At 43.1% G+C, this 12,595-nt stretch overlaps 2 protein-coding genes across 3 annotated transcripts in view; one reads left to right on the plus strand and one right to left on the minus strand.

The window, feature by feature from the left end:
* On the minus strand, nucleotides 1-9,641 carry fkbp1b (FKBP prolyl isomerase 1B). 2 transcript variants are annotated; one of them, XM_040017350.1, is made up of 4 exons: nucleotides 9,286-9,641; nucleotides 8,478-8,525; nucleotides 1,649-1,761; nucleotides 1-790 (listed from the first exon to the last, which is right to left on the minus strand). In XM_040017350.1, the coding sequence occupies exons 1-4, from the start codon at nucleotides 9,320-9,322 to the stop codon at nucleotides 662-664; spliced, it is 327 nt and encodes a 108-aa protein (XP_039873284.1). In that variant the 5' UTR covers nucleotides 9,323-9,641; the 3' UTR covers nucleotides 1-661. The 2 variants fall into 2 exon arrangements, with proteins under 2 accessions (XP_039873284.1, XP_039873285.1); XM_040017351.1 differs by lacking the exons at nucleotides 8,478-8,525; nucleotides 9,286-9,641 and adding an exon at nucleotides 7,960-8,420.
* The window catches only part of LOC120725515 (WD repeat and coiled coil containing), a 4,793-nt gene continuing 1,786 nt past the window's right edge, over nucleotides 9,589-12,595 (plus strand). Inside the window, exons 1-3 of the mRNA XM_040018503.1 lie at nucleotides 9,589-9,613; nucleotides 9,659-9,802; nucleotides 10,548-12,478. Of these exons, the coding sequence (XP_039874437.1) occupies nucleotides 9,589-9,613; nucleotides 9,659-9,802; nucleotides 10,548-12,478 (2,100 nt within the window). The remainder of the gene's footprint in view (nucleotides 9,614-9,658; nucleotides 9,803-10,547; nucleotides 12,479-12,595) is intronic.

Consider the following 12,595-nt stretch of genomic DNA (forward strand, 5'->3'; position numbering starts at 1 on the left):
TTTTTAACATAGCGCATGCCACTTTATTCAAGAGTTGGTCAATAAACTGTCATAGTAGCAATGGCTCTTAAAGACTTCTGTACAGTATTGATTGGGTTTGATTTTATAGGTTACACTTGCATGTTCACAAGGATTATAAAATATACCAAACACAGCAACATCATTCAGAGCATTCAGCAGGACAAGCCTTTTTTCAAAGTGGCGATGCAGACAGTGGTATATAATGCCCAGTAAATATACAGAGCAGACATTGTACTTTTAACCTATGTACCCTCAACTCCGCTGTTCAAACTGTAAGGCAATATATGTTTTGATTGCAATGTAGTACGGCTTTTCAAAGAGAACAGGGATCAACAAAATTTACAACATTAAATGAAGTTCAACAAAACAAGCATGTATAACAAACAAACCAAAACGTGTGTGTGTGTATAAGAGTCTTGTACGACATGAACATTTTCTTGCAGCATCTAGCTCAAAACGATGGCAACGAAGCAGAAGATGCGTTTAAATACCTAACTGAAGAAAAAGACGAAGGCTGTGAAAACAGAGAAACATAAGAGCGGGTGGCTGTGAGAGGCAACAGTCGGGTATGGTCTCCCGGTTGTGGGTTATGGTGAATGCAGCCCCATTAGCCTTCTGCCTTTGCCTTCTACCCCAAGCGTCACTCCAGCTTAAGCAGCTCCACATCAAAAATAAGGGTTGCGTTTGGTGGGATGACTCCGGGGTGGCCTGTTGTTCCATAAGCCATATCCGGTGTGCAGGTGATTTTAGCCCTCTGGCCCAGGCTCATCTGCAGCACAGGAGAGGAGAGGGGAGGGGACAGCAGAACACACTGAGTATTTATGTGCATTTTCTTGTACTTTACGCCTACGCCCGAAAAGTCCCTTGTCACAGAACACAAAACACTTTTTGACTTGTAAATTAATACCCTATTCAAGTGTCCCTGTAAACAATAACAGTGTGACAGTTGGCAGGCAAACATAATACCAGGAACCTGAAACACAAGCAGATATTCGGAACTCAGGGCTTTTGTTTGCGTACTTTACCAAGAGGCCCGACCACAAGTAAAATATGAGAAACTGCGTAGTTTATTCTCCTTTCATAACAGATCTTGGTTTCTACTCACTGCAGCTGTAAAAGACCACTTTCAAGCGGACAGCAATCAAGTCAGCTACTCAGCATTACATACACAACTGCAGAAAATAAGTAATGTCAGACTGCTGTTGCTGTTGATGCTGTGACTCCATTTGTCCTCATTCATCTGTTTTCTCTAACTGAAAACTCTGTAACTGTGTATTTTCTGTGGCTGCCATTATCATACAAGAGCTGAAGGAAGGAATGTGTTACAGCTGAACCGATCTGAACTCCAATAGCTACAGTAGAATCTGTTTTACAGCCTCCCTCTCATTGTTGCTGACCACTGCAGTGCATCTAAGCACAATTTAAAAAACAAACAACTGCAGTGGTGCACCTGTTCACTGTATGAGAGCACCTTCAGAATTGCAACTAACTGTTAGGTAGGATCAATTAAAACCTGGCAGTATAAATGAATAAATGAAGTTCAATATGTACTTAGAACATGGAATGCATAACGTACTGCTTAATACTAAAAGACAAAACAAGCAGGGCCTCAACCTTCCTCTCTTACCTGTGCTACTCCTTCTTCCCAGCCTTTAATGACCTCGCTATGTCCAATCTTGAACTTGAAGGGCTTGTTCCTGTCTCGAGAGGAGTCGAACTTTTTCCCGTTCTGCAACATACCTGCCAAAAAAACATATGAAAACAAAATTTAGAGGCAAAATAAACTCAAAAATCAAAAGTGCATGGGCATAGTTAGCTGCTGCAATAACCAGGAATTTTTCTGGTGGGACTTCTTGGGTCTGTTTCAACTTCTCAAATGAACAGAGGAAATGTGAATCAGGAAGAACTGGCCTGGTTTAGTGGATTATTTTTAAAGTTAACTAGGCCATTGCTTAACTGTATGTAGACCACAGCGAGAGAAAGGGGTAACAAAGGCAAAGCGGGACTCAGCTCCTTCAGAACAATGACTGACCATTCAGGCATGACAGGGCTGTTGTTGCTGTGGCATTAGCCACAATCTCAATCCCTGTTCTTTTACTCTGAAAAGTCGTGAACTTTGGGAACCGTTGGCGGCCAGAAAAAAGCAACAGCAGCAACTTAATGGTGTTTGTTATTTTCTCTGCACAATCTATTGTTGTGGAACAGGAAACTTGTAACTGCAAACAAAGTTCAAATAACTGAGATTGGAGATTCAGAGATTATACAATATAATGCAATGCTGTGCATTACCAACCAATATAATAATGTGTTTTATTTCAAGTAATTAACATATTTAATATAAGAAGATTTTAATAATAATAATATTTTGTCCTCCATCCTCTAGAAATACAGATTAAAAGGTTTCGTTTTTACATAAATAAATTAAATAATAAAAAAATAATAATAATGATCCGCTATCACTTTGGAGGTTGTTCTGGTACATTATTTTATCTCTATGTCATAGTGTGAATACTTGGCATTTAAAGCTGGTGTTAGCTGAAGTCTAGTTACAGTGTCTTGCTCATCCAGTCATATGAAAGTTGGTACTGTACTCCTTCTCCACTTTCATTCCCCCACTAAACTTAGAAGGTCCATCATTTCCAAGAAGTCCAGTAGCCCAGATATGAGCGGGCTGGGCCAGGTCCAGCTGCGGAGTCATCAGGTTCACACCCCCTGGTAAATACCACCTGCTGCAGGGCATTCGAGTAGCAGAAACACAAAACCTTCTTGCAGAAAAGTCGTTTGAGTTTCTAGCAGCAGTTGGCTGCACACTGAAGAAAAACCCTGACACAGAAAATGCATTTCAGCTAAACTGAAATGCATTTTTACAGCAGTGCATACTCCTGCAGGTTGGGGCTGTCTCTGTGCAGTTTGCATGTCCTCCCTAAGCCTATGCGGGTTTCCTCTATGTGCTTCGGTTTCCCCCCACATATAGCAAAACTGTTTGTTAGATTAATCAGAGATTACCTGTCTATCTCAGCCATGTGATAGAGCGTTCAGGATGAACCCCAATTCATTGTCCTGCATCTGTTGTAACTGGTTTCAGTTCACTCCAAACTCAAAGATGGAAAATAAAAAATACTGGTGGCTGCCAGTGCTACCCCTCAGCTTCCTAGTGGGTATCAATTTGTTTGGTAGTGTATATATAGTACAGTATCAATTTCAAAATCGTACGTCACCTTTTTCTCAACTCATCACATTCACAAGATTTTCAGAAAACTTGATCTCTGACCTAGAGGTCACTGAGATTTGAAGTTGTCTGATATTTATAGTAGATGCAACCACGGTATCAAAATCCTGCAATTCCTCTGTGACAGGAATGATAGACCGAACCACATATTTCACTCTTAACACACTTCTTTATTCCGGATGTCGCTTCTTAGACACAGCCGGAGCTTTTTAGTTGACAGCCACACACAACAACAACAACAAACCCCAACCTCAGGTCCCGGCACGTTTAATATAGGGGAGGCGTGATGAGCTGATCGAGCTCAGGTGTGTCAGCCTCCCCCACAGCCGTGCCACGAACCACGCCCTGCCACAGCTTCATTCTGGAGTTATCCCAGTCACAAGATTTTAAGAAAACTTAACCTCTGACCTTGGCCCTGAGGTCGAGGTTCAACCAGCCCTGAAATTTTTATTAGATGCACCGATGCGCCTCCATTGAGTCGTTCTCAAGTTATCGCATTGACAAACTTCTGTGTTCACGCCGCCCACCCACCCAGTGGGGTGACGACAATACCCCACCGTGTTTTTACGGCTGATGTGTAAAACATCGATGGACTGTGACACAACAGAACGCAGACAAAACAAACACACTCATGCTCAGTGTGTCCTTCCTGGCCGGGAGGGCCATCCCAATGGAAAGTGGGCCGGCCTCTGGTGCTGGCCCCCCGCCCTCCGTTGTAAAGTGAAAATTTACAAAAACAAGGCAGAGGCTCAATCAATACACATCCTCAAAATATCATCAATATATCAGTCGGGCTCCAGTCTGGACACAGATAGCTCATTTCACACAGGCAGCTAGGTGTCTGCCCCTGCCAGACCACACCCTTCACCAGGGGAGGCCAGCATGGGACAAGGCTAAACGAGGACCAGGCCGTGGACTATGAATTGCAACACATTGGACCCTGTGTTAATATTCTATAATAATCTGTTTCCTGGAGATCACAGAGATAGCCATAGCAAAATCCCAAACTGCTAACTAAACCACACTCGTATCACTGCTCTATTATCACTATTTGTACAGCCGAGCATGGGTGAGGTCTTTGCAAAAATACAGCCAAGCCTGTCCCTTCTGAGGTTGGCTCCTAGGCTCTCCTTGTGAGAAGCCTACACTTGGTAGTGGCTAGCTATCGCTGTAAAAAGCCATTCCACACAGGGGTGGGGCTATTTTTACTTTGTTTACCTTATCCTGTCTTAACCCCTGTCTAGGATGGCTGCCAACACAGCAAGCCCCTTGGCTCAAATGTAGATGAAATGAGATGTGTGTAAAGCTATCTGAGTATGTGACTTACATGTCTGCTGTGTTTCACACCTGCGGGCACAGACACCTTAATAACAAGAGTCTTCATCATTCTTCATTTCTATAGCCAAGCAACTGGGATAGGGCATATGAGTAAAGTTGACACCGGAGCCTGAAAGTAATCCTCAGCCATGACTTAAAAGTCACTCTAATACTATCATTAAGTGCAAAAAGAGCTTTTTTCTAACTAGATATGGAGTGTCCTAGATCTTTAGTGGAGCCTAGTAGTTCACTTGATAAATAATAATGTGCTCGAATATCACTTTTCCTCCAGTCTTGCCTGCCAAGTAGGTACTGCATAGATATTCGATCCATGTTCATAACACAAGTTGCAAAAAGCCTGTGAAGCACTCAGACAACCCAATAGTCAATGATTTTCAGCAGAAGCCTTTCTACTAATCTTGGAGCTGGACATCAGCCTCCCATTGTTTGCTCAACTATATGAACAACCACTCTCCCATGGAGGAAGACTTTGGCATCTTCTGACACACAGCTTGATCTATTTCTGGGTCAAACACGTAGAACCGCGAGGTCTCAGTTTCTGTCTGTTTTATGCTAAAGTCTGGAGGACAAACATGGTAAGGTATGATGTCCACATTTAGGAATGACATCACATGCAGCACGAGCTTCATGTCAAAAGAGGCTACAATGCCATTCATCTTCGTAGCTTAGTGCCATACTTCATCAAACTTAAAACCGGCATGAGCTACTTTTGTTGTCTCATGTTGACTGACATCAGATCTGCTTTAATTTTCCTCTTGCAGCAAAATGAGCTTCAGACTGCAGGACTGCAGCTGACAGAGCTGCCACTCTGTGAGCAGACTTGCAGTCAGCCATGAGAGAAACAAGAATGCAAGACAGGATAAATTATTGGAGGTCTGAGCCATCAACGACCACTCTGCTAATTTGGGTGGCTACAACTTTCACCAGAGTGAGAGGAAGGTCGCTCGCATATCTGAGCGTCTGTGTGCTTCTGGCATGTGTGCATCTGCATATTCAAAATCCCAGAGGTGAAAGTGAGAGTCAAAAATTGCACAGCATTAAGAGAATGCGTGAGAAAGCCTCTCCAGCAGAGTGGCTTCATATCCCAATATGTATTGGGAAATCACTCTCTCTCCTTACTCTTACTGTTTGCCTTTGCTATCTGGAAAACACCAGGGGAGGGTGGAGTGGAGTTCAGGGTACAGTCTGTGTTTCTGCACCGAGAGCCAGCTGACTTATGTTACAAATCCACACCAACCTGTATTACAAACATTATCTTTTTTTCAGAGTGTCAGCTAATCTTGTCGTGTAGCTTTTAATTAAAACACTTGTCCTCTGGGGCACTGAAACTGTGAAGTATAATCTTAAAACTTCCCTGCCTCAGTTTCTTACAAATCCCTTGATAACTACCTGAAACTAGTTGAACCGATGTATCAAATTTAACTGGGTTAACATAATAACAGTTCAGCAAGGAATTAAAAAAACCCTCCTCCCTCACTATAGGATCGGAGACTTGTTTATGAGTCCATAAAAACCTTGATGTGAGGAACACATTATATCAATTCTGCAGATTACAACACAAATACTCCCAGATTATCTACATAAACCACATTCTTAGCCAATTTCATGTGTTCATCACCAAGTTCAGCTCTACCCTTAAACATATTTTGCAAATGCACTTCCTGCATTTATACAAAACTGTATTTATAGCTCTTTTGGCGTTCCTTTATTGAAGCCTCAGTTTGGCTCAACTATGTATTTTTGAGTTGTATTCCAATAAGTATAAGCATCTTATGAGTAAGTTAGTGTAAATCGAAACAAAAAGACAAACAAAAGATGGGGAGTACCTCAATGAAATGGGTGACGAATGTAACAAAAAGAAGAGTACCCATGCTAATTGTTGGGGGTGGCTATGGCTCAAGTGGTAGAGCTGGCTGTCCATCACCAGCTCCTACAGTCCAAGTGTCAAAGTATCCTTGGGCAAAATACAGAACTCTGAGTTTCCCCTGATGCATTCATGGAAGCGTGAATGTGTAGTAAAGTGGTTAGGTATGGATAAAAGCAATGGATGCATATGGGATTAGGATGAGATTTGTAATAGAAAGTGCTTTGAGTGCTCAAATTGAGTAGAGAGGCACCATGTAATTCCCAGTCGATTTACCATTTGTAGATTTTGCAGACAGGATTCTTTACATTTGTCCCTCTTATAAATAAAAAAATGCAACAGGTAACAACACGGAGAAAGGAAATAAAGCAGAAAAAGGAAAAGCTTTTTTATATGTGCAATCCAGCAGAGGTGGTGCGGTCTTGATGGAGTTTAAAACTTAAAGGGGACCTATTGTGCTCATTTTCATCCCCTATGTTTAATTCTTGCTCACAGCGAGAGAAGGTCTGCATTATTTGCAGATCTAAATTATTCTTACTTTAAGATTAGAAATACTTTATTTGTCCTAGTATTGGGAAGCTCTTTATATAATCCTGGGTTTTGATGCATTACCTAAACGTCAACAACCTCACCAGAACCCAAAGTTTAGACACCTTTAAATCCCAAAACTCTGATGCACGAATCGAATGAAACAAGGGACCAGAACTGGGCAAATTCTACCATTCTTGGCATGGACATGAGACTGGCCGCTCAGCCTCCAGTGTGTCCGATTACGAGTTTCACGCATAGAGCAGTGCAACAGGACCAGGCAAATGAATGAATTTTTAATTAATTTTTGGCTTTCAATATTGTAACAATATATCCATCCACCCATGTTCATAACTGCGTATTCAACAGTAGAGGGGAGCAGAGACACCAAGTGTCAATCAAACCCTTACTCTAGAATGCTATGTGGCACATCTCAAGAGCCTAGCTTCACAATTTGAGACGTATAAATTAAGATTACATTCGCCTGACATATGAAGGATCCCCGGTTCCAGACACAAACAAAGCCTCGAGGGATCACCAGCTAGTCTACTTACAGGGCCAGACTGAAGCAGATATATGGAAGGGTTGCATCAAACATGCAGATCCATCCACTAGGCGACTCAATGGAAATAAGGCAGCAGCCAAAAAAATGGGATACCTGAAATTAGGCTTAAAGGCAAATCCAACTTTCCCCAGAAGAGTTTACAGCACAACATCCTAGTATAAGGTACAGTATAGGGCATAGTTGTTGTGGATCGTTTTGTCTCTAATGACACACACACACACACACACTAGTCAAACAAAGCTGCAATTTTCACATAAGGTTAAACACTATGCATAGGTCAATCAAGATATACAGCCAGTATTACAATAGATTAGGAAAATCCCATTAACTCATTTCAAATGATGAAAATGTCCCAAAGCTACAAGATGGAACTACATGGACGTGTACGTTCAATAAAAATAAATAAATACTTACAAACTCGAAACCAACCCTCTTTACTACACAGACCATAGCCAGAGTGTGTACAATTGCATTTATAACCACATAATAACCATGTGATACTCAGACAGTCAACAGACGAGATGCCAGCGAGGTTTATTTACTTTCTGTCTGACCTAGTTGTGTGGTCTGCTAACCCGAGGCCATAGAGCAACCCAAATTCATTTCCCAAAAGTCTCAGCGTCTTACTGTCCCACCTAAAAACTTGGCAATCTGACAAGACACAAACAGGAAAAACAGGGCATGCCCATTTGAATGAATATGTGCATGTCAGCACACCCTAAAACAAAAAAAAATAAATCAGTATTTTCTGGTTCTGTCGGCAACTTGCAAGTGTAACCAACACTCAGTTACACAATGTTACGAGCATTTTGCATATTTTGAAAGCTTGGTGTGTTGTGCACATATTTCCCCCTATGGACTCCAAGACAGAAAAAAATGCAGAGAATGAAAAAAGGGGGGGAGAGAGAGAGAAGAAAGAGAAAGGAAGTTACCTATGTAATGAACAACACATGTTTGGCCTTTCTTTGGAAATGTTCTTCCTGTTAATGAAAGAGAGAAAAAACAAGTGTTAGTGTGTGTTTGTATACTCTCTGAGGCTGGCAGGTTAATCTTGTAATTGGACTGGCAGTCTCATTAGCAAATGCAAGGTTCAGTCTGGTGGGGTGCTGATGCCAGTACTGTTGCACCCTCTTTACACTTTCGGACATACTAAAGTGAGATATGCATCTGTCATCCTCATGCTGTAACTTTAGCCTGCAGGCATTTTTTTTCCTACATAGTAATAGAAATAGTAGAGTAATTAGCTATCAGATGCACTTTAATTTAGCAGTGCCTATAAGGACACTGTAGTCTGCCTTACCCAGCCCTAGATTTGGTGTCTTTCACTCTTGAGCTGACTGACTGCTTACACATGAGTAACTCTTCAAATGTTTCCCTACGTGCCTATGTGTCGATTATTTTGAGAGCTAATGCTCAATTTTAAAACACTGGACGGAGTTTGACTTCACAGGATGGAGAGTTCTAGAAAGATGCCGTGCAGGCGTCAGTGATTTTAAACTGTAAAAGAAGAAACTAAACTAAAATCAAAACAGGGTAAAGCCGCAGCATACTACCGTTAATTGCTAAATATCTACTGGATATATTCACTCGCGTCGCACACATCTTAATATTAATCTTGACACAAAAAAAAATTAAATATTTAAAAATATCTGAATGGCATTCCGGGGAACTACCGTGCCCCGACAACACCAGCACCACCAACCCTCATCAAAGCACACAGGGGCGAATAAATCCGCTTACCATCACCGGGAGATATCGTCTCGACCTCCACGCCCATGGTTGTGCTACTTCAAATATTAGCTATAAAGCATACAGCCGACAAAGCTTTTTTTCTTAGAGCCAGTTCTACCCTTTTGCAGCTACAAGTCGGGCTTTAGCGACAGAAACCAGGCATTCACCCACCCGCCGTAGCTACAGCCAACCGTGAGACAGCCAAGATATTTTCCACTTCGCAGGGAGGCAGCGTAGAGATCTACAACCCCACTACGTACGTCGTCTTCAGCCCTGCAGACCCCTGGAGGTGAGATAAAGCTCGAGTGTCTAATGTCAGTTGAATTTTCATTTTCTGGTTTGTCATAGTCTTTATTAAGTTTATCAAGTCCCTCTAAGTAAGCCAATTTTTTTTTTATTAATTCGGGCTATATAAAACTAGAGCGCTTGTTAAAAGCGAACTACGTCTCCCACAATGCACCGAAACTGTCGAGTAGTTTTGCTTCCGTGTCATTTACTAAGAAACGTTGGAGACGATTTTTAACCGGTAAAACGTGAGTTTGCTGACATGAGAGTTAATGTTCACTGTTTTATACGAGCTCCTTGGAACATGTTTTTAGTTTTGTAAGGTATGCTGAGCTTTAAAACTCATGTTTGTGTCGAATCTAGCTTTAATTATCTGTTTGCGCGATATATTTTTTTAAAGGGAAGCAGCAAGTTAATCTCGCTAGTGATTTCCAATGTTTATTAATTGAATTAATGAGCATTTCTCCGTTTCGTGGTTTGTGTCTACGCGTTTTAAGCTGATGTGCAGTAATCAATCCACACAGTAAATCTGTTTTCTGAAGAATCTGATTGTGTTTAATGTGCTCCAGTGTTAAAATGGTGTTTACATTTTAAGTCTGTTACAGTTTTCTTTCTCTGATGACGTGTATTTGAAGACTTAATGTACTTTTTGTAATCATGTCAGAGTCTAAAAAGACAAATACTTTAATGAGACACTCTTAGTCAACACATACTAATGTTAATACCCTTAGGTCCTAAAGGGCCTGTGTGTTGTTAAGGTCATCAGGCGTAAGCAGCTATAGGTGTTCGTCACCACTGCCTCAGGCACAGAGGGATTAAAGCATGTACTTGGAAGGAGACACAAGAGAGGCTTTTGCTATTCTTAATCTGCATAGGTAGCAATAGCCACTCGTCGTCAAGACCCATTTAGAAGACATACAGGACTCTATTATCAATGTTAACGCTGTGACTCTTTTGTTTTCTTTTTCTTTTTCTCTTTGGATAAGCTTCTTCATACCTGCCAGGATGGATCTTGGTAAGGCAAAAGCTGCTCAGGACAGGTCTCAACACACTGCACCAAGCCATCCACCCTGTGCATGGGATTGCTTGGACAGATGGCAAGCAAGTCTGCCTAACATCTCTCTACTTTATCAACGGCGACGTGAAGTTTGGCGACACAAACGTCATCGGGCAGTTTGAGCATGTCTTCGGACTCTTCTGGGGCCCCCTGTGCTGCTCTGATTCTCCCGCCTTGCTGGCTGTGCAGCACAAGAAGCATGTTACCGTGTGGCAACTGCAGCTCAGTGCTCTTGAACAGAACAAGCTGCTGTGCACGCAGACCTGTGAGATGAGCGAGCCTTTCCCCTTGCTTTCACAAGGCTGCGTTTGGCACCCTAAACTGGACATTCTTGCTGTGCTGACTAAGAGAGACACCTCTGTGCTGTTTTCTGTCAGGGTGGACAACAGAAGAATCAAAGCAGATATCAAAGGTAGTGGACTCATCCACTGTGCATGCTGGACTAAGGATGGCACACGCCTGGTGGTGGCTATAGGCAGTGCCCTTCACTCCTACATCTGGAATGACATCCAAAAGAGTCTGGTGGCCTGTTCCTTCTGTCCCATCTTTGACGTGGGAGGCTATATCTGTGCCATTGAGGCCACCGGGGAAGCTCAAGTAGCTGTGGCTACGGAGCTGCCGCTGGATAAATTATGTGGGTTAAATTCTGGCATAGCGTTCGACTTGCCAGCAGAGACAGAGGCCCTGCACGGCCATGGCTCTCACATGTCAGATGATGACAGCCTTCTGGATTCGAGGAGAAGATCCTTCGAATCGGAAAGGTCCTACATCCCTAGCTCAGGTCCTCTTGATATTACCCATCTTCTGGCGAGACACCGTCGCTCTGACCCCAGCCCCCTTATCCACTTGCGTCGCAGGGACACTGTAACAGGCTCCGGGCAGGACTCCTCGCACCTCATTCTGGTTACCTATGAGCGAAAGGTCACCACCACTCGTAAAGTCAGCATTCCAGGGATTTTGGTCCCAGACATTGTGGCTTTTGATCCCCGTGGTTCCACAGTTGCTGTTGCATCAAACACATGCAACATGGTTCTTGTGTACTGCATCACAGCCTCCACGATGCCAAACATACAGCAGATCTCTCTGCAGCAGAACGAGAGACCCAAAGGAGTCTGTTTCCTCAGCGATAAGATTTTACTGTTGATGGTGGGTCGCCAGAAGTCCAACGACCCCGCCTTCCTCCCATCTGCTAACACTGACAAATATATTCTTCATCTCATAGCCAAAGAGTTGATCTACGATGGAGAGTCGCCTATGTCTCCTATCATACCATCCTCCTCTGCTCAGAGCCATGAGTCCACCTCTAATTTCTGCACAGGGATTAGGAGGCACTCAGAGCACCTGTCAAAGGATGACAGAGAGCGCCCAGGGATAAAAGACTTGATACTGCCTGGAAGGGGGGTAGTTTGCTCACCGGGGAACAGGCGAAGATTGGTCGAGGAGGTGAGAAGCAGCGAGCACAGCCCCATCACCAGCTCTGTGGACTTATCAGACAGAGCCCCGTCCAGTGCCTCTTCAGTTACAGTGGAAAACTTTGACATGGACCACGTCAGCCGCATGGCCAGCCTGGCGGTGGCCGGACAGGTCAGCAGAGATTCCAGCCGAGCCAGTTCTCCTCGCTTCGAACCATCTGACAAGATGCACACAGAGCCGACGCTGCCTATGCCTGAAAAGACTCCCGGCAAGGCCAAGGAGCGCGCACTGGAGCAGCTCGTTTACAACATGGAAAGACTTTTTACACGCTTTGCAGAAGTGCAGCAGTGCCTGACAGAAATCAGAGATTACACTCAGAATGGCAAAAAGGCCCCAAGTGTCTACCCTAATGCCAGCGAACCCCCGTATGTCAATGTCACATGCCAGGTACAGTTTTACGTGTTATGTTTGATAGCCTATTATAAATATATCATAAATCATCTACACTGTTTGTATTGTTCAGTGCGTGGGAATAATAATCTTGCTACAGACGCTAAGACAAGA

This window comes from Simochromis diagramma, unplaced genomic scaffold (assembly GCF_900408965.1).
Source record: "Simochromis diagramma unplaced genomic scaffold, fSimDia1.1 OVJJ01000802.1, whole genome shotgun sequence".
NCBI classification, from domain to species: domain Eukaryota; kingdom Metazoa; phylum Chordata; class Actinopteri; order Cichliformes; family Cichlidae; genus Simochromis; species Simochromis diagramma.

Excerpts from the sequence above, each read along its gene's own strand:
- fkbp1b (XM_040017350.1), bottom strand. The coding sequence starts at position 9,322 with ATGGGCGTGGAGGTCGAGACGATATCTCCCGGTGATG. Across the intron at positions 8,526-9,285 it reads GACGATATCTCCCGGTGATG|GAAGAACATTTCCAAAGAAA; the intron begins GTAAGCGGATTT and ends TTTCATTAACAG. Across the intron at positions 791-1,648 it reads GGGAAGAAGGAGTAGCACAG|ATGAGCCTGGGCCAGAGGGC; the intron begins GTAAGAGAGGAA and ends CCTGTGCTGCAG.